Source organism: Trachinotus anak, unplaced genomic scaffold, assembly GCF_046630095.1.
Source record: "Trachinotus anak isolate AG129_WGS33_773 ecotype Australia unplaced genomic scaffold, CSIRO_AGI_Tana_v1 ptg000002l, whole genome shotgun sequence".
Classification (NCBI taxonomy): domain Eukaryota; kingdom Metazoa; phylum Chordata; class Actinopteri; order Carangiformes; family Carangidae; genus Trachinotus; species Trachinotus anak.
Window position 1 is genome coordinate 1,355,265 of NW_027273853.1, and position 22,751 is coordinate 1,378,015.

The 22,751-nt window shown below is 39.7% G+C and overlaps 2 protein-coding genes across 5 annotated transcripts in view; both read left to right on the forward strand.

The window, feature by feature from the left end:
• ppp6r3 (protein phosphatase 6, regulatory subunit 3) overlaps positions 1-9,553 on the forward strand; it is a 30,332-nt gene extending 20,779 nt beyond the window's left edge. For 2 of the 4 annotated variants that reach the window (XM_071488767.1, XM_071488785.1), the window contains exons 19-25: positions 688-803; positions 1,216-1,432; positions 1,573-1,670; positions 1,870-2,065; positions 5,324-5,431; positions 6,743-6,796; positions 7,049-9,553. In XM_071488767.1, coding sequence (XP_071344868.1) covers positions 688-803; positions 1,216-1,432; positions 1,573-1,670; positions 1,870-2,065; positions 5,324-5,431; positions 6,743-6,796; positions 7,049-7,100 — 841 coding nt within the window. In that variant the 3' untranslated portion in view covers positions 7,101-9,553. Of the gene's footprint in view, positions 1-687; positions 804-1,215; positions 1,433-1,572; positions 1,671-1,869; positions 2,066-5,323; positions 5,432-6,739; positions 6,797-7,048 lie in introns of all 4 variants that reach the window. The other 2 variants (XM_071488758.1, XM_071488776.1) reach the window with 1 other exon arrangement.
• A 1,261-nt stretch (positions 9,554-10,814) lies between these two features.
• tmem170a (transmembrane protein 170A) lies at positions 10,815-17,829 on the forward strand. The gene is made up of 3 exons (XM_071488798.1): positions 10,815-11,063; positions 12,439-12,609; positions 13,514-17,829. Exons 1-3 carry the CDS (start codon positions 10,949-10,951, stop codon positions 13,642-13,644), a joined length of 417 nt encoding a protein of 138 aa, XP_071344899.1. The 5' UTR covers positions 10,815-10,948; the 3' UTR covers positions 13,645-17,829.
• Positions 17,830-22,751: the final 4,922 nt, after the last annotated feature.

Below are 22,751 nucleotides of genomic sequence, written 5' to 3' on the forward strand. Positions count from 1 at the left end.
ATATCGGTCTAAAAGATCCGCATTCCATTTTATCCTTGCCTTCCTTTGGTATGGCTCAGATTATCATATCTCTCCAGCTGGGATGTGTCTGTGCCTTCTTTAACGCCCAGTTCAGTGTAGGGAGTATACCAGGAATTAACTCATTTTTAAATTCTTTATACCACTCTGCTATATATCCTCTGATCCTCGTCCTTTGTTCAATTAATAGGCTACTAATTGCAGTTTTTAATTCACTTTCAGTTATGTTGGTAGTCATCTTTCTATTTTGTTCTTCATTTAAGGTGGGTAACTTTAGGGAATTTAAATAGGTGTCAATTTTGGTTACACTTCCACCAGGAACTTTTGAATATAGAGTTTTATTAAAAAAAAAAAAAAAAAAAAAACTTAAAGCTCCCTGGATTTCACTAACCTTATGGATTGGATTGGATTGGATTTTCTGCTGTTCCCCCCCCCCCCCCCCCCCAATTTCCATGCTAGCACTTTCATAGACTTAGATCCACTTTCATAATGTCTCTGTTTAAGAAACATGAATTTTTTCTTAATTTCTTGTGTCGCTAAACTATCACTGCACACTTTTTAGCATCTGCCTCAATAGTCAAGCTGACTGAGTGTGGAGTTTATTGCACTCCCCAGTAAAAGGAGAGGATGAGGTCTGCAAATAACACTCAGTCTGTGTGTCCATCTCAGGAGTTCAGGCAGCACAGACAGTGAGGAGAGCACAGACTCAGAGGAGGAGGATGGAAAGAGAGATCCATTTGAAACTTCCAATCCCAGCACCGATGACAGAATGGAAGTTGACACAGGTTGGTGTACCTTCAAGAACTACATATCAAACCAAGGAGGTGACAATAACAAATGGATCCAGAGAAGAAAAAAATTACCAGTTTGATTTTTGCCAGAACTTGGTTGAGGATTTGAATTGGACTTAGATGTAGCCAGTTCAAGATTGTGAGTGACAAATTTTGCACTAGCGTGTAGGGCTCATGTAAGAACCATGACTGTGTTTATTTTCAGTTTAGATGTTTGCATACAGGGCTGAAGTGAAGTGTCTTAAATGACTGTGTTAGCTGTTCACATGGGTAGAAGTGGCCAGCATTAGAAATAGGTCAGTGTTGGTACAAATGTGATGCCTGATTTTATAGGTTACAAGGTATTGATATAATTGTACCTTACTATTCTGACTAATTTCATGTTTTTTAACATCATTGTTTTTAGGGCCAGTCTGGACAGCCAACTTTGATGACATCCCCATGGACACAGGGACATCCACAGCCCCAGCCCCCACCCCAAACAACCCTGCTACCTCCTCCCCTTTGTCCCCCTCCTCCTCTTCTACAGAAGCGCTCCCCGAGGCAGCCTGGAGCGCCTCTCCTGCAGCCAACGCCAACTCTGAAACGGGCTGGGCTGACTTCTCCAACTTCACCCCTGTTAGGTAGGACATCCTGTTAGACTGCAACAGTTTATTAGTGTGCAGACATTGATGCGGCTACGCAGAACATTGCTTGATTTTTGCCTGTCATTGCCTTTGACTCTGAAAAAGTACTTTATAAATAGAAATTGCTTTTTTTTCAGCCCTAAGGACCCACTGAGGTGCAACTCTCCTGTTGCTATGGAAACCAGCATAGAGACCATGGACCCTCTTGGGGTCAATGCTCCCATGCAGTCTGAAGGTGAGATTTGTACACATGCATGCCCATGTTAACACAGTGTGATCCTGAGGCACAAACACAAAGTTGACACCTGCTATTGTGTGTAATTTTACTTTGTTCACCTTTTAGTGGCAGAATCTAAATGACAGTGTTGAAATCGCTTAAATTACCTTGATCTCTGTCAGATTTGACCTGATTAAACTTTCCTAACACTCCTTAGACTGTGATGGGTGGTTGGGAACCAGTGTGAGTTGTCCCTCCTCCACCTCACCAAAGGATTGTGGGAGATCTAAAGCTGAGGAGGAAACAGCCTGTTGTGAGCAGCGCAGCATCACAGAGACAGTCATCAATGGCTCTATGAAAGAAACCGTGAGCCTCACTGTTGATGCAAAGACTGAGACCGCTGTCTTTAAGAGGTTCGCCAAACACATCCACACAAAAACATTCATACTCATACTACTATACACATAGCTGTGCTAAATGACTAAATGTCATTAGGTTGTGACCATGGCATTCTCAAAATCCAAGAGAGTGCTGGAGTGCTCTTACATGATGGTGTCTTTCCCAGAATGGCCAGCTGTCTTGTCTTCTTATGAGCACCCTATAAAATAAATTGGTTTAAAAATGCGCTACTTTGACTTGATGCAGCTAGCTTTCTCTGCCACACTGTCGTCTTGAGCAGTGTCCAACGCACAGAGTGATCTGATTGGTTACACATTATGAGTAATAGCCTGTAAGCACTGAAGGCTACAGTGTGCAGATGGGCACAGACTGAAGCAGGTCTGTGAGCGAGTGGAGCTGTGTGTCGAAGGTGAGGCAGCAGAAAACATCACAGTCCTCTAAATTGAGGTTGCAAAAACACCACAATCTTATGAACAAGTTTATTTGTTGATCCAAGATGCACTGAGCAAGAGTGAGAGATGCCATCACTAACTGCTAAGCTGAGTGCTGTGTAAACAATTGCAAATTGGTGAGAAAGCTGCTATAAGAAGGAGAGAGCTGTAAGAGTTCCAGCAGAACTAATGTAAATTTAAATGTTCAGTGGGTAATTAGCCATTGTAATGAAGAAAATAACAAATCAGGTAGGGTGCGATAGAGCAGCAAAAAACAGAAACTCTAGCAACCAGAAATAAGACGGATTTTAATTCAATTTGTTTCAATTTTGATTCAGTTTGTTATTTTAATACATGTATGCCGTTCCAGGTGACAACTGCACCAAAAGCAACCAAAAAATTCCAGTTAGGCACTTTTCAGCCTGTGAATATAATTGACGATAACTGCTGCTGAGTGCTGCTCAAGCTGCTTATTTTACCCCAGAAATAAAGCTCTAGACTGCTTCACTTGTCTTATTTTTTATGTTCATTCTTTCACTGTCTAATGAATTTGTGGTGCCCATACTTCACACAGTAGAACTGCAGAAACAGAAAATAAGCCTGTGTGGTGATGAAGTACTCCACACTAGTTGTACATTTAGACTTTAAAATGATCCAACCATAGTATGAGTGTGAAACACCCTCTATCAACATTCCAATACTTTACCACCATTAAAATGTTTCACTATTGAAATGCATTAGCACTGACATGAATTCAAGCTGACTACAGCCCCCATTCTCTTCAAATATCAAACTACAAGCTTTTCACAGACACCTTTCAGTCCTACAATTGGTTTTTTTTTCATATTTGAGTTTCAACAGTGTCTCCATAGTGAAATATTTGCCTATCTGAAATCCACAGGTTTTGTCCTCCTGTCCCCTTGTTGATGCTGCATTATATTGTCTGTCTGTCTGAGTAAATAACAACTGTCTGATGAATTGAGCGACACTTACAACCTGAGCTTCCCTCTCTCTCTTGCTGTGCGTTGTGGGTGTGGTCTTCTTCAGAGTGTTGAAATCTTATCGGTATGTACAGCCAATCAGAGATCAGCCTGCAGCCGTGATGTAGTCTTGTTGTCACGTCAACCACCAACTTTTCTTTCCCAGTTTTGATCTTCTTTGGTTTCAGCTCCTTGTTTGTTTATTTCATTATCTCCATTCTGCATGTGTTTCTACCAAAGGTGTTGTCCAAGTGCAGTTTTTAGTTTATTCAGTTTTCAGACGACTTGTATCTTAACAGGCCAACCCAATTTAAAACCAAATCATTATTTCAAACAAGTGAAGTTGCCCTGAAGTTGCCTCTGCCTCTCCACAATTGGATTTTATTGTTCATATATTTATTTAATTGTTGTGGTTTGCTTTGCCCACATCTGCTGCCTTATAGCTTAGCCATGGTCTCTTAAGACTGTAACTAAGGTAAAAACGCACATTGAATGAGGTGTAACAGTTGCAATACTGGACATTGGTAGGTGCCTAAATAGTAAAAACAGAACTGATTCAAATCATGCATCAATCAGCTGTTCATGGCAGGAAGCATGTCATTAAAGACCTGTTGATAAAAAAAATCTGGTCATTAAGGCTTTGACTTAACACCTGTGACAGCGTCATTCATTCAAAAAATACAAGAAAAGTCTTAAACTAGAAGGATGGATGCACTGTTACATTTCAGATGCTACTAACTTAAATCAAATCACAAGAATAAAATTTGAAAATGCTGTTCCATTCATACAACATACGAAATTGGAATGAAATGTGAGTTGCTCATAGGAGCTGCAGACACACAGGAAGAAAGTTATTAGTTTAACTCTAACTGTAACATAATACCAGTATTCTTCTATCGAATATTGATTTTCATTTTACTTGGAAAAATTCCTTCACTTCTCTCCGGGTCACGATGATGGAGACGCTGTTTCTTATTGTCCTCAAACTTAAATGTACTACAGTTTTGTGTTTCTGTTGTATGTATGTGCCCATACTGATATACATGTATCTGTGGAAAGTAAATATGCACCAATATTTTTGGGCTTCTGATTTATCCACTGGGTTCTGGCTGTAATGAAAGATTGTTACTCAGGATCTGTGCGTTCAGAATGTCATAAAACATCCAGTTTCATGCAGGAAGGATAAAACTTTGCTATTATATTACTGACATTGAAATCTGAAATTTAGACTTGTCCCTTTTCGTGCAGTAAGGCTGAAAACTATTTTTGTTGGTCAATAAGGTGACTTTAAATTAAGCAAGATACTGGTGTGAATGTGTTTCCACAAATGCAGCCTTAATTGTTCACACATTCTTCATACCACATGACAACTTGTTATCTGAAATGACTAATGCTGAATAATTGTGTCAGGTAGCACCACAAATGTTGGGTTGTATTTGGTTGTTTATGGGTGTTTTGCTTTGATTGAGGCCTCATCGAGATTATTGGTGGTTCTCTGAGACAAAGCAAGACTGACGGCTGGCACAATCAATTTTGGTCCAATCAGTTTCCATTTGTAGTCCTGCCTACTATTTGCTGGCTCTGTAGCTACAAAGTAGCTACACACACTATAGCTAAACACTCAAAACAGTTGACTTTCTCCATTTGCTGTACATTTTGATGCTTTTCCTTCATACTATTCACAGTTTCCCCCATTCCAACACCTTCATCCTTTGTTTTACTGTGTGCTCTGTCAGTCCGTTCAGCATGCATCACTGTTCACATCTCACTGTGCTCTGTGTGTTTCTGTGGGGAAAGTGACTGCAATCAATAACTTGTCACGGTATTAATGTATATTTGTGTGTGTACCTGTGTGTTCCAGTGATGAAGAGAAGAGTGCTTCTTCAGAGAAATACTCAGTGGTGGAGTGTGTGGATTTGGAGAGAACAGGCATCAACAGCTCAGCCACAGCCTGCTGTCCCAAAACAGGGTCAGACACAAAACACACACACCACACACACACACACACCACACACCCCACACACACCCCACACACACAACCTGAATGGCAACAAAATGTGTTCACACCTCTGCACCCTTGAGCATTACTGATTTGGAAGTGTTGAGTCACATGATCCCTTTGATCCTGAGATGTGTGGGATTTTTCAGTGTCTATAGCTGTGGTGAAATGCTGTTCCATACTCAGATACAGTCAGTTTAGTGCCAAAGCCCTTCATTACACTGTGCCACCAGAATAACTACAGAATTCTCAGTATTTATAATCCACTGATGAATTTAAAATGTGGTAAGAAATTGGTAAATTAGATTTTCCAGTAAGCGATGCTTTACAATGCTGAAAATGAAAAATCAAGATAAGATAATTAATGTTTCCAATTGATTTTCATTTATTTTTTGTCCTTTCTCTTTAATTTAAAGACATGTGCAGCTCTGGTTGGGTGACAGCCCCAACCAGATTTTCACCTTTTCTCTGTGGTCTGGATTGACTTCATTTTTAGGCTGAACACTGTTTACGCCTTCACATTAAAGCAGTCACTAAATAGAAGTGACTGTAAAGGTTTAATTTAATGTGTAAAAGCGAGAATTACATGAATTGTGAGGTGCAATATGGTTGGAAGACACATAAGTAAATAAAATAAGAAAATAACATAATTGATTTTTATAATTGTTTCAAAATTAGGCAAAATACAAAAGTCTGCAGATGTCAGTCAACACAAAGATGCAGATGATCAGTGATCGACTGTCCTGTCTGTGCCCAGTGTCCATCACAGTGGACGTCTGTACTGACAGTCCATGCACAGCTGTATGACAGCATTTTACAATGTGCATAAAGATAACACCCTTGTAAGTGGTGGAGGATTTGTATTATTCGTGTCCAACTGTTTTGCACATTTACTGTCAGCTTAACAATTACATGAGTCATGTTTAGTCCTTTTGCATTTACCTGGGTCCACAGCTTTCTAACCAGGGAATGTGTTCACAGTTTAGACTCTGTGTTTTCACACAATTTTACTGTACATTCAAGGAAACAACAGAGATTGATTGTAGAAGAAATTTTATTAGTGTCAAATCATCAACAATCAAATCAAAATGAATGAAATTGAATTTAGTTCATTCTGGGCTTGAAATCAAATCAGGAGATGAGTGGTGATACAATCCTACAGTGTACCATCACTGGTTTCCATTACAACATGATCCAGTGAGAGTTATGTTAAGATGATTCCAGGTTAGCTAATCAGTGACAGTTTTTTTTCTTCTGTTCTCCTGTGTCTCCTGTAAGCAGTGAGAGGCTTCCCAATGGTCCTTTAGAGGAAATGTCAGCTGTAGAGGAGGCCAAGTAAGTCTGACTGTGAACTGTGTGAGTTTGATATGAGTCTTTCTAGCTGTACCACCACTAAACCACGAAACACCTCAAATGTCAAATATCATGTACTATGTCATATACTGCTGCATACTGAGCTCTCAGTTCAGCATGCCAATTGTTAATTTTAACCATAGCAAAGTTTCTGTAGTGTAAAGCTAAATTAGACAGATCATATTTCCATCTGTCTCTTAAATTCCATAACTATATTTTTACGTTTCTCCACAGACTGGACCAGAGTGCCGTGTCCTCAGAGCCAGCTGTAAATGGACCGGCGTGAAGGTTCTCTAATCCCAGCCAATGGCCAGCCTGTTCTGCCATGCAGGGCCCTCCTCCTGGCTATCCAGCGGAGGCCACTGCTCAGAGCTGTACCAATCACATGCCCCCACCAGGACCAGCAATACTCCCATCGGCTCATCACTGACAGTCAGACAGGTGTACAGACACAAGATGAACTGAGAAGCAAAATGAGAGACATACTCAAATGGATACAGAATAGTTTTTTCTGCATTTGTTTATATACTATTGTTCTTATGAGGTGATGTGCGACTGATATCTTGCCACTCAAAATTAAATAGTAATGTTGCTATAGTTAAAGAAATGATTGTATGAATAAAATATTTTATAAAAAGAAAAATGTATACAGAAACATAAGATGAATTGCCACTGAAACAGGAAAAGCTGATTGGTGACCCAACCAATCACTGAGCTGTTGTTAGTAACTGGATCCTGTGCAGCAGTCTGACACTTAATAACAACAGTTGCTATCTTTAAAAATCTCACTCACCATTGGTGTGTGTCTCTGAGCAAAGCAGCTCCTGTGAATTGAAACGCCTTTTAAAAACACACTTAAAGTTTTATTTTGCAGGTATTCTTTGTAAATGTTTTTCTCTTCTTCTGCATTGAGCAAGATTTGAAAAGCTTTTTGGTATGTGTTTTTTTTTTTTTTTTTAATTTATTATGGAAGTAAAATGATGGTTATGTTTTGTTACTAAGAGCCATACCAACACACTCTGCCCTCCTGGCGAGCTGCATTCATGCTAACTGGGTTCCTACCTCGCAGCTGGAAGGCTAAACAGGAGAGGTACAGTTTGTCATCAGTGCAGCCTAAACTGGAGCTGTTCATGCTATAACTCCAGCTAAACTTCTTCAGAACCACTGTCCCTCTTCTTTGACCCAACACTGCTTTCTTTTTTTTCATGTAAATTTCCAGTGCTTTTCAGACCAGTGGTTCTCAACTATGGGATCTCCCTTTATATTACGTTTACATTTAGCAAATTCCATTTCAGGTTGAAGTTGTATCTATACCATGTGCAGAACTGTGAATCTAAGCAGCTACAGCATTTTAGGGAACGTAGGGGAATGGAAGTGCTATTAAAAACAAACTACACACAGAAACATGAAATGCAAAGAAAACACATTGTGATTCAGTAGTTCAACAATTAATTTCTGAAGATAACTTTATGATATTGTAAATTTGGTCTTCATCAGCTGCTGAACAGGTTCCAACCACAGGTGTTAATTCTTGGACAGTGTTCAGACTGACAGCAGCACTGAGTGGAAACAACACAGCACCTGCCTTTACAAAGTGTTGGCAAATGATGGTTGCCAACAAGGAAGTTGAATGTGGCTCAGTGTTTGCTGTAACACACAGTGACGTCAGACAGTGCACTATGTTGGCAGTGCAAGTGCACATTCCTGGTGGATTACTTTGTAAAATTAACAGTAAAATTCTATGGTTTGCCTGCCAAGTGTTAAGATGAAGGATGAGATGACTGCCATTGTGTAATCCGTCTTCAAAATAATGCTGTGCAGTGTTTTTGGTGTCTGATGAGCCTCCTGCCTTCCTTCCTCCATTGTACTTTATTTCTCGGCAGCAACCAAAGTAACACACCTCCACTAATGCAGCCCTTTGTGTCTTGGAGTGATCTTTACTCCTGGAAGTCCAGTTTGAGTAAAGCATCTTTGGGTGTGAGCAGTTTTAGTGCTATGGTCAGTCTGAATGCACCATTGTTCCAGCTGCATTCTATTTCTTTAATTCACCACCTCAACTTAAAAAAAAATCCACCTTTGTAAGGTGTTGAGTTGACTTTGAAATTTGACAAGTTTTTAAACTTGAACTTTTAAAATGACCTTCAAACTTGCCATGGTTGTGTTCACACATACTATAGTTGCCTCTGTATATATGGCCTTTTAGCTTTGGTTTGGTCTCCACCAACTCCTGAGAAAAATGTCTGGCTTTTGAGGTGTACGTAACTTTTTTTTTTTTCGTTCTTAACATTATAATTGATAAACTTTTGCATTGGGCCAATTGCCAGCCTACTGAGCAAAAATGCAAAAATGGACATCAATTAATGTTGAAATCTGAGGATGTGTTGCAGCATTACTGCTGAGTACATGTCCACATTGGGTGAACTATGCCCGACAGACCACCAATCACCAATGCATCTGCCCGCAGTTGGGATGAAATGATTTATTTTTTTCCAGAGAACAGGCTCTTCTGCTGCCTTCCTTCTCTCCATTGAACATCTTCCTTTCCCCACACCAAATGTGACAGTTTTTTCATCTTGGCAACACATGATTCACTGGCATTTGGTTCCAAGAGGAAATGGTTTTGTAACTCAGTTTTCTGTACCAGCATTGGAAAGGGAATAAGCTATTTACAGATGATAATACAACTTAACCCCCACTTTTTTGTCTGGATATTAATTAAATTTCATCTTAATTTCTGAAGTGTTCTTTGCAGATGGTTTATTGGGCTTGTCCGTCATGGCTGGTTTTATTAGGCATGTTTTTTTATTATTAGGCAGTCTCCATACTATTACCCATATTTATGGGCTGTCAAAGTCTTAAAAACTTTAAAACCTAACCTTTGAGAGGGGGCTATGGAGAAGTGATGGATTTTGATGGTGGCCATAGTTCAAGCGCACTGATGCCCACATAGCTGCAAGTTCTTGGAGCCAGAGAAAACCTGAAAAAGGTCAGTACTTTGTTTATGTTGGTTTATTTTCCGTGGTGAAAAAAAGTAATGGTTGAACATAGGTCTAAGTTGAACCAAAACAGCTCGGTGCAGACATTTTGACAGTGGTCATAAAAGTCATGTGAAATGTCCCGACTTTGTTAGACAAAAGGTTTCTCAGTTACTATTAAAGTTTTACTTTAATCTTTTCAGAATTACGTTAATACCTTAACATTTTACTATGGACCTCACCTCTTCTTAAGGTAAGTGGTAGTAAAGTAAGAGGAGTTGTTGGAGTTATGTAAAAATTGCTGCTTATGCTTTTAGAACTTTTGCTACAATCTATCAATCAGAACTGGTGGAGCACGTGAGGTTTTCCCCACTCTTCAAGCCAACAAAACAACAAACTACTTCCGCACTAAACTAAGTGGGCAGTTCAGTGTCAGTTTAGCCTTTAGAAAAAAATCAATGATTTGCATTTGTGTTTAAGTTGAGTCCACTGGGGGTCAAGTTGGCCGATTATTGCAAAAATGATCTATTCCTGTGGTTTTACCACAAAATCCTTACAAATACACATCAGAACAAAATGTGAATCTTGTTTAAAGCCTTTCTCTCAAACATGATTGTGGTTGGGTGAAAAGAATAGCTTTTGTTCGTAAACTTAAAATCAAAAATACGAAGAAGAGAGATTTGCACTCAGATTAATAACGACCCTTCCTGCCCTACTCAGGCTTCACTGTCCCATGTTTCACCTGCAAGGAGACATTTAAGGAACTATGCCCTGGGTTCAGAGTAGGCAGCATACGTCCTCCGATGATTCCAGGTCAGATCCGTCCTCCACAGGTCTGCATTGAGGGGAGATTCTAATAACTACACCGCTATCGTTAATATATGCTCTCCATAAACTACAACTTCAACTCTGTAGCTCTGTAGTCACTGCTTTATATCCGCTGCAGTCAGACCTTGTAGGGGCAGTCGAACGCGCTTCTGCCTGACAGACAACACTCGGGGGAAAAAACCCACTATGACGTCAAAACAAGTTGTGTTGACTATTAGCCTGATGCTAGCTAGTCTTACGTCGCCAGCCAGTTCTGGAAAAACCCCACCAATGGTTTTCCACGTCTTCTGGCTCTCTTTCGCTCATGCTCTGCCTAGTATCGGTGTGAGAAATGGAGGACAGGTATAGCGAGATAGGCTTTGTCCAGCAAATACTCGGTTTGAATTTAGTGCCGAGAAAAGATGGCACACACCGAAGCAACGACACATCTCTCAGCGACTTCTCAGGTGGGCTAATGTTTGGTAGCTTGTTAGCTACACAGGCTATGTAGCCGAGCTGAAATACTTTGACGAAATATCGTGTTATGGGGGAGAAATGTCACCTGAAGTCTTAACGTGTTTTCCTGAAAGACGTTTAAATGTGCTCGGTCCGCGTGAAATGTATTTTTGTAGGTGAGCTGCTGGACGCTAGGTTTGTACGCGTTAGCATTGTCCAGGCAACTACTGTAAACCTGTGAAGCTAGCTAACTTCCCCCGTAATCTCAACTGTAGTTTTCATAACAGTCGGACTAACCTAGCGATGGTTGACATACATGTGGTATTTTTTCAATAAACAACCTCAAACATAGTTTACTAAAAAGTGCGTGTTAATGTTACGTAAGATTTCATTGCATTGTACTTTCCTGTGTACTGAGGAAAGAATGTCTGGCTGTCCATCGCTTGTATTGAGTGAGCAAGTAAATTCAATTATTAAAAGCTTCTGTCAAAAGCTTTTCATTCATGCAGTTTAGAAATGTGTTGCAGTCGCGTCAGTGGAAGCAAATAACGGTATGTTTTCGTGTGTTTAGCTTTTATAAGGTTCACTAGCAGGACACAAGGACAACATCATAAACAAGTGAAAATATAAGTCGGTGCAATGACACCGCTGTTATTAACTCTACAGTGGTGGACACTGCACTTTACAGTGGCTCTAACAGGTGTGGACTGGTTGTCCTAGACTCACTCGTGTATCACCATGGACTAAGTTTGGGAGAATATTATAAACACATTATAAAGCGTTAATGTGATGTACAAACTACTTATTAAATTTTGAAATGGCCATTTATCTGATTAACATATTGGGACTTGCCTCTGACTCAAAAGCCAAAGTTTGGTTCTTGGCCCTGTCTTAACCTGGGACTTGATTCTCCATCTTAGTTCCACCTCGAACCACCAGATTGTCTGTGTGTGTGTGTGTGAGTGTGTGAGAAACTCCTCTGGAGAGGTGAACAACTTTGTTCCAAAACACATTCCCTCACTTGGTGGAGAGTGCTGTCTAACAGATTGTGCTAAAATATCCCATAGGTGTTCAGTCAGGCTCAGAGCTGTCGACTGTGAAGGCAATAACATATGATTCACATCATTTTCATACTCATCAAAGTATTCAGTGAGCCCGTGCCACCTGTGTAGGAACCTAATATTCTTTATGCATCTATGCTAATTTACTCAGGTTCTCCCACATTGCTGAACTTGTGTTCTCCATAGAGGAGATGGAGAGAGCTCAGATCACGTTAATGAATAATTGAATGATCTGTTAAAATGGCCCCAGCGCCTGTGAAACTTTACACAATTTGTTCTGCTGTCATGAAGTGATGTGCGACTGCATGATTGTGTCTTTGTCCAGAGATGTGGTATGGAGTGTTTCTGTGGGCGGCGGTCTCTTCTCTGGTGTTCCACCTGCCTGCAGCTCTGCTCTCACTCGCCACGCTACGTCAGCACAAGATGGCCCGATTCATGCCCATTGCCATCCTCCTCATGGGCATTGTGGGGCCAATTTGTGGGGGAGTCCTCACCAGTAAGTAATGTGTGTATGTTTGCCTCAATTATGATATGGATGTCCAAGTCCTGCTCGTACCAAGGCAGATCTGATGCATATATTATTTAGAAGACACAGGTCGAGTACAACCTCAAAATTAGACAAGACAGCGCTTATTTCATCCCGAAATAAGTTTTTGTGCACAAGAGGCTCACTGTACATAAAAATGAAATAATGTTGATTAAACCTGTATCTGGCAAGTTTTAGGCTACGTTCACACTAAAACATTTTCATTTTAAAACAGCCTTTTAAAATGAAATCGATCTCCATCCAGACAAGTGTTTTAGCTCCATATCAGAAACAATCTCTGTCCACATGAACACACCTGATAACACATTTGACCATTCACCTACATTGAGCATGTGCGAGCAGGTGTAAACAGGAAACAGGTTGTCTCCTCTGCAGAGTTCAAATACAGAATTGAACTGAACGTAATTATTATTCATTATCCATGTTGTTTTACCACTGGTAGTTTAGGCTGATAAGAGCCAATCAGAGATTTGCAGTGGCAAACTGATGTGGACTTATCATAGTAAAGATCCGCATTTCATCAGATTTACTTTAATCAACACACTCCAGTAAAATATGCCTGGACCTGCCCTTTTGGATCAGCATGGGACAACTCTTGATTTTCATACATTAGTGATTTTGTAACTGGAAACATTTTCATCATAGAATGATTGATGAATAATTAATTATAAATTATTATATTAATTTTTGATTATTTTAATTATCTTTTTATCCATCTCTTAATTCAGTTCAGTTTTCCGTAAATGTTATGGTTTTGATCATTTATCAGAAACCAGGTCGAGCTGAACAGTTTAGTTTTGTTGTTCTGTTTAGTTTTTAATTTTCCTCTGTCTTGTTTTCTTATGTCCTTAAGGTGCGGCCATAGCAGGTGTGTACAAGGCAGCAGGGAAGAAGATGATCTCTTTGGAGGCTCTTGTCTTTGGGGTGGGACAGTCGTTTTGTGTCCTCATCATCTCCTTCCTCAGGGTCCTCGCCACCCTTTAGCAGTGCTGAGGCTGCATGGCTGCACCTGATGCTGCTGGGGCAGTCTAACACCAGTCACACTGTCTTCTGACGGGACCTGACTTTAACATGGTACAAGATTAGATCCTGGCAAATCCTGGGCCACATCTAAACCAGCCAGACCTGGGACATAATGTCATTTTCTACTGATGGACCAGGACCAGGACAAGAGCAGATTTTATTCCACTATGAAAGAAGAAGCCATGTGTGAACTGAAGGTGTGTGTTAGTGCCAGCAGCACTAAGACCTGTGGTGGGCTGTTGAGCCATCAAGTATGATGTCCACCGAAGGACAGCACCATGCTGCGTTCACATCACAGGGAAACACACACTACACAACAGTTGAAGCTGTTTATTTAAAAATCTGGATGAATCATCTCCTGATCTCCTGAATGTGAAGCAGCAAGATGCTGTTCTCCCCTGCTGCTGGGGGGTGGGGGGTGGGGGGTGGGGGTACAGGTACAGGTACAGGTTACAGGTTACAATCAGGATGACACTAACCTCTCTCAGGGGCTGTGTGTGTGTGTGTGTGTGTGTGTGTGTGTGTGTGTGTGTGTCTGTGTCTGTGTCTGTGTCTGTGTGTCTGTGTCTGTGTCTGTGTGTGTGTCTGTGTGTCTGTGTGTCTGTCTTCCTTCCTCTGTCAGTCTGACAGTATGACTCCATGCAGTGACTGCAGAGGCAGAAGAACTGACAGACTAACAGGAAGATAACAGTTTATGCAAGATTCTGGCTTTTTTCCTTGAGGCCTTAATTTCTATTTTCCAACCTCCAAAGTGGTGTTTCTCTTTCTCATTATGTCTCTTGCTGCTCTTTTTGTTCTTCCTTGTATTTTTTTCAGATCACTTCAAGTCTTAGTGCCTGTGTGTTACTTTTAATTCCAAATTAGCAACTACAACATGTTTCTGTCTATCTTTCTCGGCTAACCTATTTTAGACAGGCATACAATTGAAGAGGGTTTCATAGATCTCAGTGTAGGGCATGTGACTAAAGAATGTCTCCTCAGCTCATCTTGGTTTGTCAGTGAGTTCAGAGTGAATAGATCAGAGGTTTGAACACAGGATGCTCCGATCTCTTAAGAAATGAGAAGAGCCTTTGACCTCTTCTCTTTGACTGACAGTGTGTTTTACAGGTGTGTTATTTTGTGACACTGAGCTGATTTGCATATATTTTAAATTATTTCCAGGTCTTTGTAGCTTTTTGAATCGTATGACCAAATATGAATTGCTCTTTTATTTTTCTGCACTAAATGTGAATATGATGGTTCAACAGAGGTGACTGTAGTTTTTATTCCCACAGTCTTCAGTGACGGCTTTTAGTTGCTTCTGGTGGCTGACAGGTGCTTTTGTATCACATATGCATTTACAACAGACAAAGGTTAACTCTACATGTATTTGTTTCAAAATGCTGTTTCTGTGTAAAGACTGAGAACTGGCTTCTGACAACACCAGAGAAGAATCTATTGTTGGCCAGAGTCTTTGTCTTGGTGAAAATATCACTAAACAAGTATGCATTAATCCAGTAAACACAGGTACTGCCATGCAGTGAACCTGGAGCTTTTCAGGGTCTGGGGCCCCAGGGCCCTGGGGCAGTTGCCAGCTTCACCCAGTAAAGAGTCTGTCTTTGACTATCAGTGGAAGCGGAACCAAGAGACCTGGCAGAAATCCAGGTAGAATCTGTGGAGCAGAGTTCATGTCATGCTTTTATCATCATTTTTGCTTTTATCATGATTCTGGTGCAGACTGTTTGCACATGACTTTCCCATTTGAAATGTTGTTCTTCATTATGTCATAAAGGTCCCACTCTGTAAAGCGCCTTTTCCACCTGCTAAGACCAGCTAACATCGGGCTTTTGTCGGCAATGGAAAAGGGCTCAGTCGCCATTCAGACCCAGGTCAAATGAGGCAGGTATTGATTGATGTAAACACAACACCTGGGTGAAGCTGCTGATTTTCACCCCTTTGCTGCTGTGATGTCTTACAGATGCTGTAGACACACCAGAAACACTGCAGCTATGAGAGAGATGAAAGACAGACCACAGCTTCAAAATAAGTTTTAATAACACACAAACACACGTCACACTGCGGCTCCGACACTGACAGAAGCACCAACCCGGGGATGAGAAGTGACAGATCTGTTATACCACCGGTTTGCACGGCAGCTAGCAGCTCACACTCTCTCCACTGATTCTGTGTGCGTGCTCTAAGTACATGTGATGACATCATTCCTCGCATTACCTCCTCAACTGCTGCTACATTTGCACACAAGCATCTGTCATTGAAACCAGTCACCTGGAAGCTAGTGGGCCAGTTCTTATCTTAACTAGTGTTTGATTCAGAAGACTGAGTTAGAACAAGGGTTGGTAGCCTGAGAAACTCATGCAACAGTAAAGAGAGAACAAACAGCCAATGTCATCATGATCCCCTCAAGACAGTCTTTAAGACTTGGTGATGATTCACTCAAACGTCTGGCTGATGCAGAAACAAATGAGCCTTGTTAAGCCTGCAGCCTTTGTGTCGCCCTGCACAGTTTTTCTGGCAGTGTAATAGAGCTCTTTGAACGTGTGTGTGCTCTCTGGCTCTTAAACAGCAGCACACATTGGGGTCAAAACCTTGACATTTATAACCTTAGTCTGGATATTTTTTTTTCTCTGTTTGGGAGTAGTTGGCATCTTCATCAGTCTGGGAGTCAATGTGTTAATTGGCTGTAGGCACTGTAACATCTCCCTGTCTCTGCACTGGACACACTGAAGTACATCAGTCTTCTCCCCTGATCTTACAGACACTTTCCCTGTTGTCTGCTCATGTTGAGAGAAAAACTTCATAGTTCAAAGCAAATGCTTTTATGTGAACAGTTCAGGCAGCACTAAATGCATCCAGACTGAACTGTCTCAGGGCAAACTAAGTTCAGCCTTTACATCAGACTCCCAGATGGGGTTGAAGTTCATGTTCTTGGAGCTTACTTAAAGCAGGAGGATATATCTGGCATAGAAATGTGGATTCACAAAAATGTTAAGCCGGAACACTAAAAGAAGCTTAAGTAACACTTATAAAAGCAACTGCACAGTTTGTGCAGAAGCTTCATCAGCATATTTCCACAGAGAGAAGCAGAGGGAAAATGAATGAGAACTTGGGAATGTTTAAAAATACTTATGTGAAGTCAAACATAGGAGATGAGTCAAAACTATGACTAAGTCAGAATTGAGAGGTTTACTGTCAGTCATGAGCGACCACACTCAGTTGAACTAATACAGTCTAATATATCCTCCCTTCATGAGGGTTGTAATGTTCAGTTAGTGCTGCAGCTGTGTGATCACTTTGGAAGATGTATTTTGTGTTGAATTATATTGTGTTGTACTGGGAGCTATTTCTAATATTGCATCCATCCATTACATCAATGAGGGGAGGCTGAACAACAGAAACACCTCTGTGATGAAAAACAGTTCAACAGAGCCACAGACTCCATCCTCCACACTGAGCGTGAAGCTGAATGTGGGAAGAGCTTCAGCTCAAACTGAAGATAACCTTCACAGAGGAGGGTTTAGGACCAGACTGGTGGATTAGACTGCATTAGTTTTTTCTTGGTGTGCCTAATAAACTGGCTACTAAGTGCATTTTTGGTAGTCTTGATTTCAAGTTTCATAATTTGCATAATGAATCTCTATTTAGATTCTTTGTACCTCATGGTTTTGATTTACCACGAGAATCTTTAGGTTTGACATTCCTTAAATGTGATCTATGTCGTTTCTATTTTCCTGGCAGAAATGTGCTTCGCTACAGGCCAGTTGTCCAGTACAGTTTGTTTTGAGAAGAGAGAAACTCACTGACTGCTGCGATGGTCTTACAGTTTTTTTGTAAAAGAAACATGTGCACAGCAAACTGGAACAAGTCATCTGACTTCACTGTAGACATGTGGGATGTATTTATGTGAGTTATCTCTAAATGGACAACCACGCTGTCAGAAGTGCCAGAAAAAGGAACGACTAAATGAGTAAAATACAAATGCCATGTCAGTGCTGAGTATATGCTGTAAATGATTTATTTCCATGGTTCATATTCCTGGGCCAGTTTTGCTCCATTTTTATTAGATTGAAATTTAAAGTTGATTTTACCAGAGTAAATTAAATAATTTAAATTGGTGAATATTTTCATGAAATAAAAATGTTTCAGCTATGATGTTCTGGTGTTTCTTCATGTCCTTTATCCACCTCTAGTGGTGACCAGAAGGAACTGCAACAACACAAACAGCATTCAAACACATTATCTTACTGTTACCTCTGCCAACAAGCTTCTGTTTTCACCTGTCTTTGTGTTTTTTTGTTTGTCAGCAGGATCATGCAAAAACTACTGAACCAATTCACATGAAACTTGGTGGAAGGATGGGGGAGGGGCCGGGGGGAAACCATGAAATTTCTATGCTGATCCAAATGATCCAGGAATTTTTTTTTATCAGTTTACTAAACATCAGGAGATGGGGCATTTTTCAACATTTTTTCAGTTTGTCAGGAAATAATATTTGGATCTTGATGTAAAAGATAGGACAATTATTTCTATATTTTTATTATTTCTATTTCTATAACTTTGTACAACTTGGTGCAGATCTAGAAAATAAAATGATTTTACCGATGTGTAGGATTGTTTGGCCTCGGTAGAGGTATTTCCTCTACTGAGCACTATTATAGTTCAGAAATGTAAATGACTGATAGTGGAAATACCATGTAATAATGCAGTAATAACTACAGAGCACTGGATATCAACATGTTACTCACCTGTCAATATGAGCATTGAAACAGTTATTGTAGTCATTCCTCCTGTTGACAGTGTCCATGAAAAGATCCATGTCTAGACTGAATTCAGTGGTAGTGATGGGAACAAAATCCACAGTAATAACTACTGTAATATTAATGTAATATTAATTTATCATTCTGTACAATACATTCATTTGAATGAATATGTTGCAGCAGTCTGAGTTAGATAAATCAAGTGGATATCTTCCAAAGCTACAGGCTTATAGACCTCCACCTTTTCCTGCATGATGTTTCTTTGCTGAGCTGTGGTGAAGGGATTGTAACACAAACAGGAACTTTTTTCCCCACTGACTTGTCTCACTGTGACTGTTGAAATCTCTTGTTAACTTCAACTGAACTTTGGAATGTTTTTTGGACAGAACAAGGCAGAAATGTTTACAGCATGTAAATTATCCTTTAAATATGTTACATGCACATTTTTTTTACTGATTTCTATGGTGGCTTTCAGAGCTCAACACACTACATAAATTTGACAACACGTGCTGCAAATACAACACAACCAAATACAGAGACACACTGCAAGTAGCACAGATGACAACTGAAGTGTTTACAGTGAACACAAAAAAGTGATGAACCAAGTCTTTTTTGTGTAGGAAGGTTCCTAACTGAGTAAATGGCCTAGAAGTATCTATGGCAGCCATGATAAGAGCTGCTTGAATTCTGTAATGCCTGCTTGGGCCTTGAAGGACTACACACCAGGTCCCTATACTGGGCCCCTCTTCTTAACCCCTGACGCTGCCTCCAGGCCCCCAGCCCTGGTTGTTTGAGACAGAATCTTTTTTGACATCACCCTGATGAAACACAGAAACATCTTGACTCTGTTTTTTTGCATATGAGCTTTCCAACCAACAACCCAGATTCATGCATTTCATTTGTAACAGCCCTGGTGTTGTACACATGGTGAGATCTCTGGACTTATTATCTGCTTAATGTCAGGAAGCAGCTGAATGTGTTGATTCAAAGAGCTCAGTCAGGTACAATCATATCTCCAGGAGAGCTTGTTTCAGATCGGGGTCCTGTTGGGAGTCTTGACTTCAGGTGACGTTTCCTGGTCCAGTGGTGACGCCCTGCTGATGCCACAGAGCTGCACTGGGCGTCAGTCAGTGGAAGTAAAACCTCAGGTAAAACCAGAGACCGTTATTACGGGAAACTGTTGTAACGTAGAGTATCTGCCGCACAGAACGGAAGCTCGCAGGCCGACTGGCAGGGAGGAGCAGGACCCTCCGCCCTCAGTGTCCGGGCGGGATGACGGGGTCTCTGCGCCTACCAGCTAAGATTAAGGACGTTTTATTCTCACAACGTGTCGCCCCCACCTTCAGACTATTTCTGCAGATGAAGAGAGCGCCCAGGCCTTCCCTTTGTTCCCACGCATCACTTATGCCACCACCTTGAAGAAAACACCAGTGGACGACAGCTACGTTAAGAAACACGCCGCCACCTGAAGACAATGCGAAGCTGAGCGGCTCCGCGCTGTCCTCTGTACAAAGGCCTGGTCTTCCCGCTCGTCTTCGCCTTTCAGCTTTATCTGATCCCCCCGGTTCGCCCCGTGATCATCATAACGTAAGAACAACAGTCATAGTTTCATGAAGCAAAGAAACACAAGTTTTATTTCAGTTTTTACTTTGGACGTATCGCCACCCCACCTAACACAGTTACAGGAAATAATTGAAAGGTTTTTTATCATTATTATTATTATTATTATTATTATTATTATATTTATTTATTTTTTAAATCAAACTTTATTCAAACTTTGGAAGTTTCATACAATCATAAATGGTATAATTCCATACAACTTCAATCAAACATATCAGACATTGGACAAGCAACAAGAAATGATCACATACACAACAACAAAGGAGGGAAATAAATAAAGTAACTAAAATGAAGTTAAATAAATAAACACATAAATAAAAAGGGTGCAGTCCTAGGAGTGCTGGTATCAAAACATTCTTTCTCTCCATCAGTTTCAGTGAAGAAAAGTAATGACATACTTCCTTATGAAAAATGTAGAAATTCGGTTGTGTTTTGAAAATTCTACTCTTATGTAGAAAAAAATTCCCAAGAATGATGATTGTGTTCACTGCCAAGTCATGTATTCAATTTTTTTTAAAAGATCACATTTTCTTTGGACAATTTAGAGAAATTGTCAAATTAAGGAAATAACCAATGATGCAAAACTTCCCAAAAAGCACAAGCAAATTTACATTAATAAAAGAAAACAAATGGTCTGTTGTTTCAATGTTTTCATCACAAAATTAGCAATTATTATGATCTACAGTGAAACACTGTCTTGAAAATTCCCCAGAGGGATAAACACCATTAATAATTTAAAAAGGTGACCTTCTTTTGCTTTTGGTGCAGTCGGAAACTTCAGGAATTTTGATCTTAATTTTCAGATTCAGATTCATCTCTGGAAAAGTATTGTAAAATTATGTGTTTGTTTGAAGAAAAAGAATATAATTCGTTGACAAAAGCCTTCTGGATTGTGGTGTTGGGCAGTTTTAAACCAGTGTGAGAGTGTCCATTCATCAAAAGCTCAGGAAGCTGTGGATTTACATTATTTTTACATAAGCAAAAGGGCATCAGAATTAGAGAATGTGGAATTGCTTTGAGGACCTTATCGTACTGTTTTTGGTCATTTAAATTAAATTTGGAACAAAGGTCTTATAATATTTCCAGTGTCATCTAATAAGTGCATTACAGACCATATTCCTTTCTCTGGCCAGTTTTCATGGACTAAAGATTTATTCCTAAATACCACATATCTGCATTTCCACAGTGGTTTATTATGAGGGCTGAAGTTATGTTTGTAGATCAATTTCCAATAATACCTGTTGATTGTAATAATAAAAAAATAAAAATAATTATAATGATAATTAAAAAAAAAAATAATAACACCACTGTTGCTTTCCTAATGGAAAATGGAATTAAAGTTCACTTGGTGTATGGCTTTTACTGCAGTTTTGGGAAGTGACATTGAGCATGCTGGGTAAATGAAGCTTGTGACGTCCATTTTTCTGAGAAATATTTGACCAGTAATAGAGATGTCTCCTTGAGACCAGGAATTCAGGTGAGATTTATATGTATCTAAATTATTCCAAATGTTGAGATTATCTAGTGTGTTGATGTCCTTTGTAATGTGTATGCCTAGTTATGTAAGGGCTGATTTCAGTAAGGGTGAGTGATGAATTGGTAATAGTTCACATATTTTAAGGTTTAACTTTAACCCAGATGTCTTAGAGAAGAAATCAAATTTTTCTCGGAATTTTGGAATTTGATCACTATTTTTCATGAAGATGCTTGTGTCGTCGGCCAGTTGGCTGATTACCATTTGTTGGCCTAACACTGTCAATTTTTCATAATCCAAGTTTTTAACATGGATAGACAGCATTTCTGCAGCTGCAATAAAAAGTAGGGGGAGATGGGGCAACCTTGTTTGATTCCTTTATCAATTAAGCATCTTGGAGATGTAGCTTGTGGTAAAAGATCATTAAAAGTATCATTATAAAAAAGTTGAACAATTTTTATAAAGATTTTTCCAAATCCAAATAATTCTAAATACGGAACATAAACATGTGTTCTATTGTGATGAAAGCTTTCAAATAATTTAAGAATAAAATCAGGCCTTTATCTTTGATCAGACAGTTATAATCCAGTAAATCTAGCACAAGTCATATATTGTTATGGATTGAACGACCTTTTAAAAAACCTGACTGTGTATCTGAGATCATTTGTGTGATACCAGTTTTCAATCTGTTGGCATAAATATGAGCTAAGATTTGAGCATCATTAGTAAGCAGGATCATGGGTTTAAGATTGTAAATACATTTTGGATCTTTGTCAGGTTTGGGGATGAGAGTAATGATCCCTTGCTTCATAGTACTCGGAAGAGTGTGGATTTCAGATATTTCTTTTAACATATGAAAAAAAAGATCTTTAAGATATTCCCTAAAATACCCACAAAATTACTACTCAGACCATCCGAGCCAGGGGATTTGTCTAAGGATAAGCAATTCATTGCCTTTTCCACTTCATCTATACTGCATCACATATATTTTTGAAACTCTCATCCACTTTAGGGATCCAATCCTTAATGTGCTAAAAGAAAGCATCAGCATTTATACAGCAAAAAGAGGACAAGTACAGTTTACTACAGAACTGGAACATTTCCCTAGAAATCCTCTCAGGCTCTGTACACTCTTGATTATCAATTAGTAAAACCTTCATAGAATTTCACTCTTGCCTCTTTTGATTTGAGTTGAATTTCCAGTATCTTTTTTATTTCCC

Coding starts and splice junctions, on each gene's coding strand:
- tmem170a (XM_071488798.1), top strand. CDS start 10,949: ATGGAGGACAGGTATAGCGAGATAGGCTTTGTCCAGCAAATACTCGGT. Junction 11,064..12,438: donor ATCTCTCAGCGACTTCTCAG/GTGGGCTAATGT, acceptor GTCTTTGTCCAG/AGATGTGGTATGGAGTGTTT. Junction 12,610..13,513: donor TTGTGGGGGAGTCCTCACCA/GTAAGTAATGTG, acceptor TATGTCCTTAAG/GTGCGGCCATAGCAGGTGTG.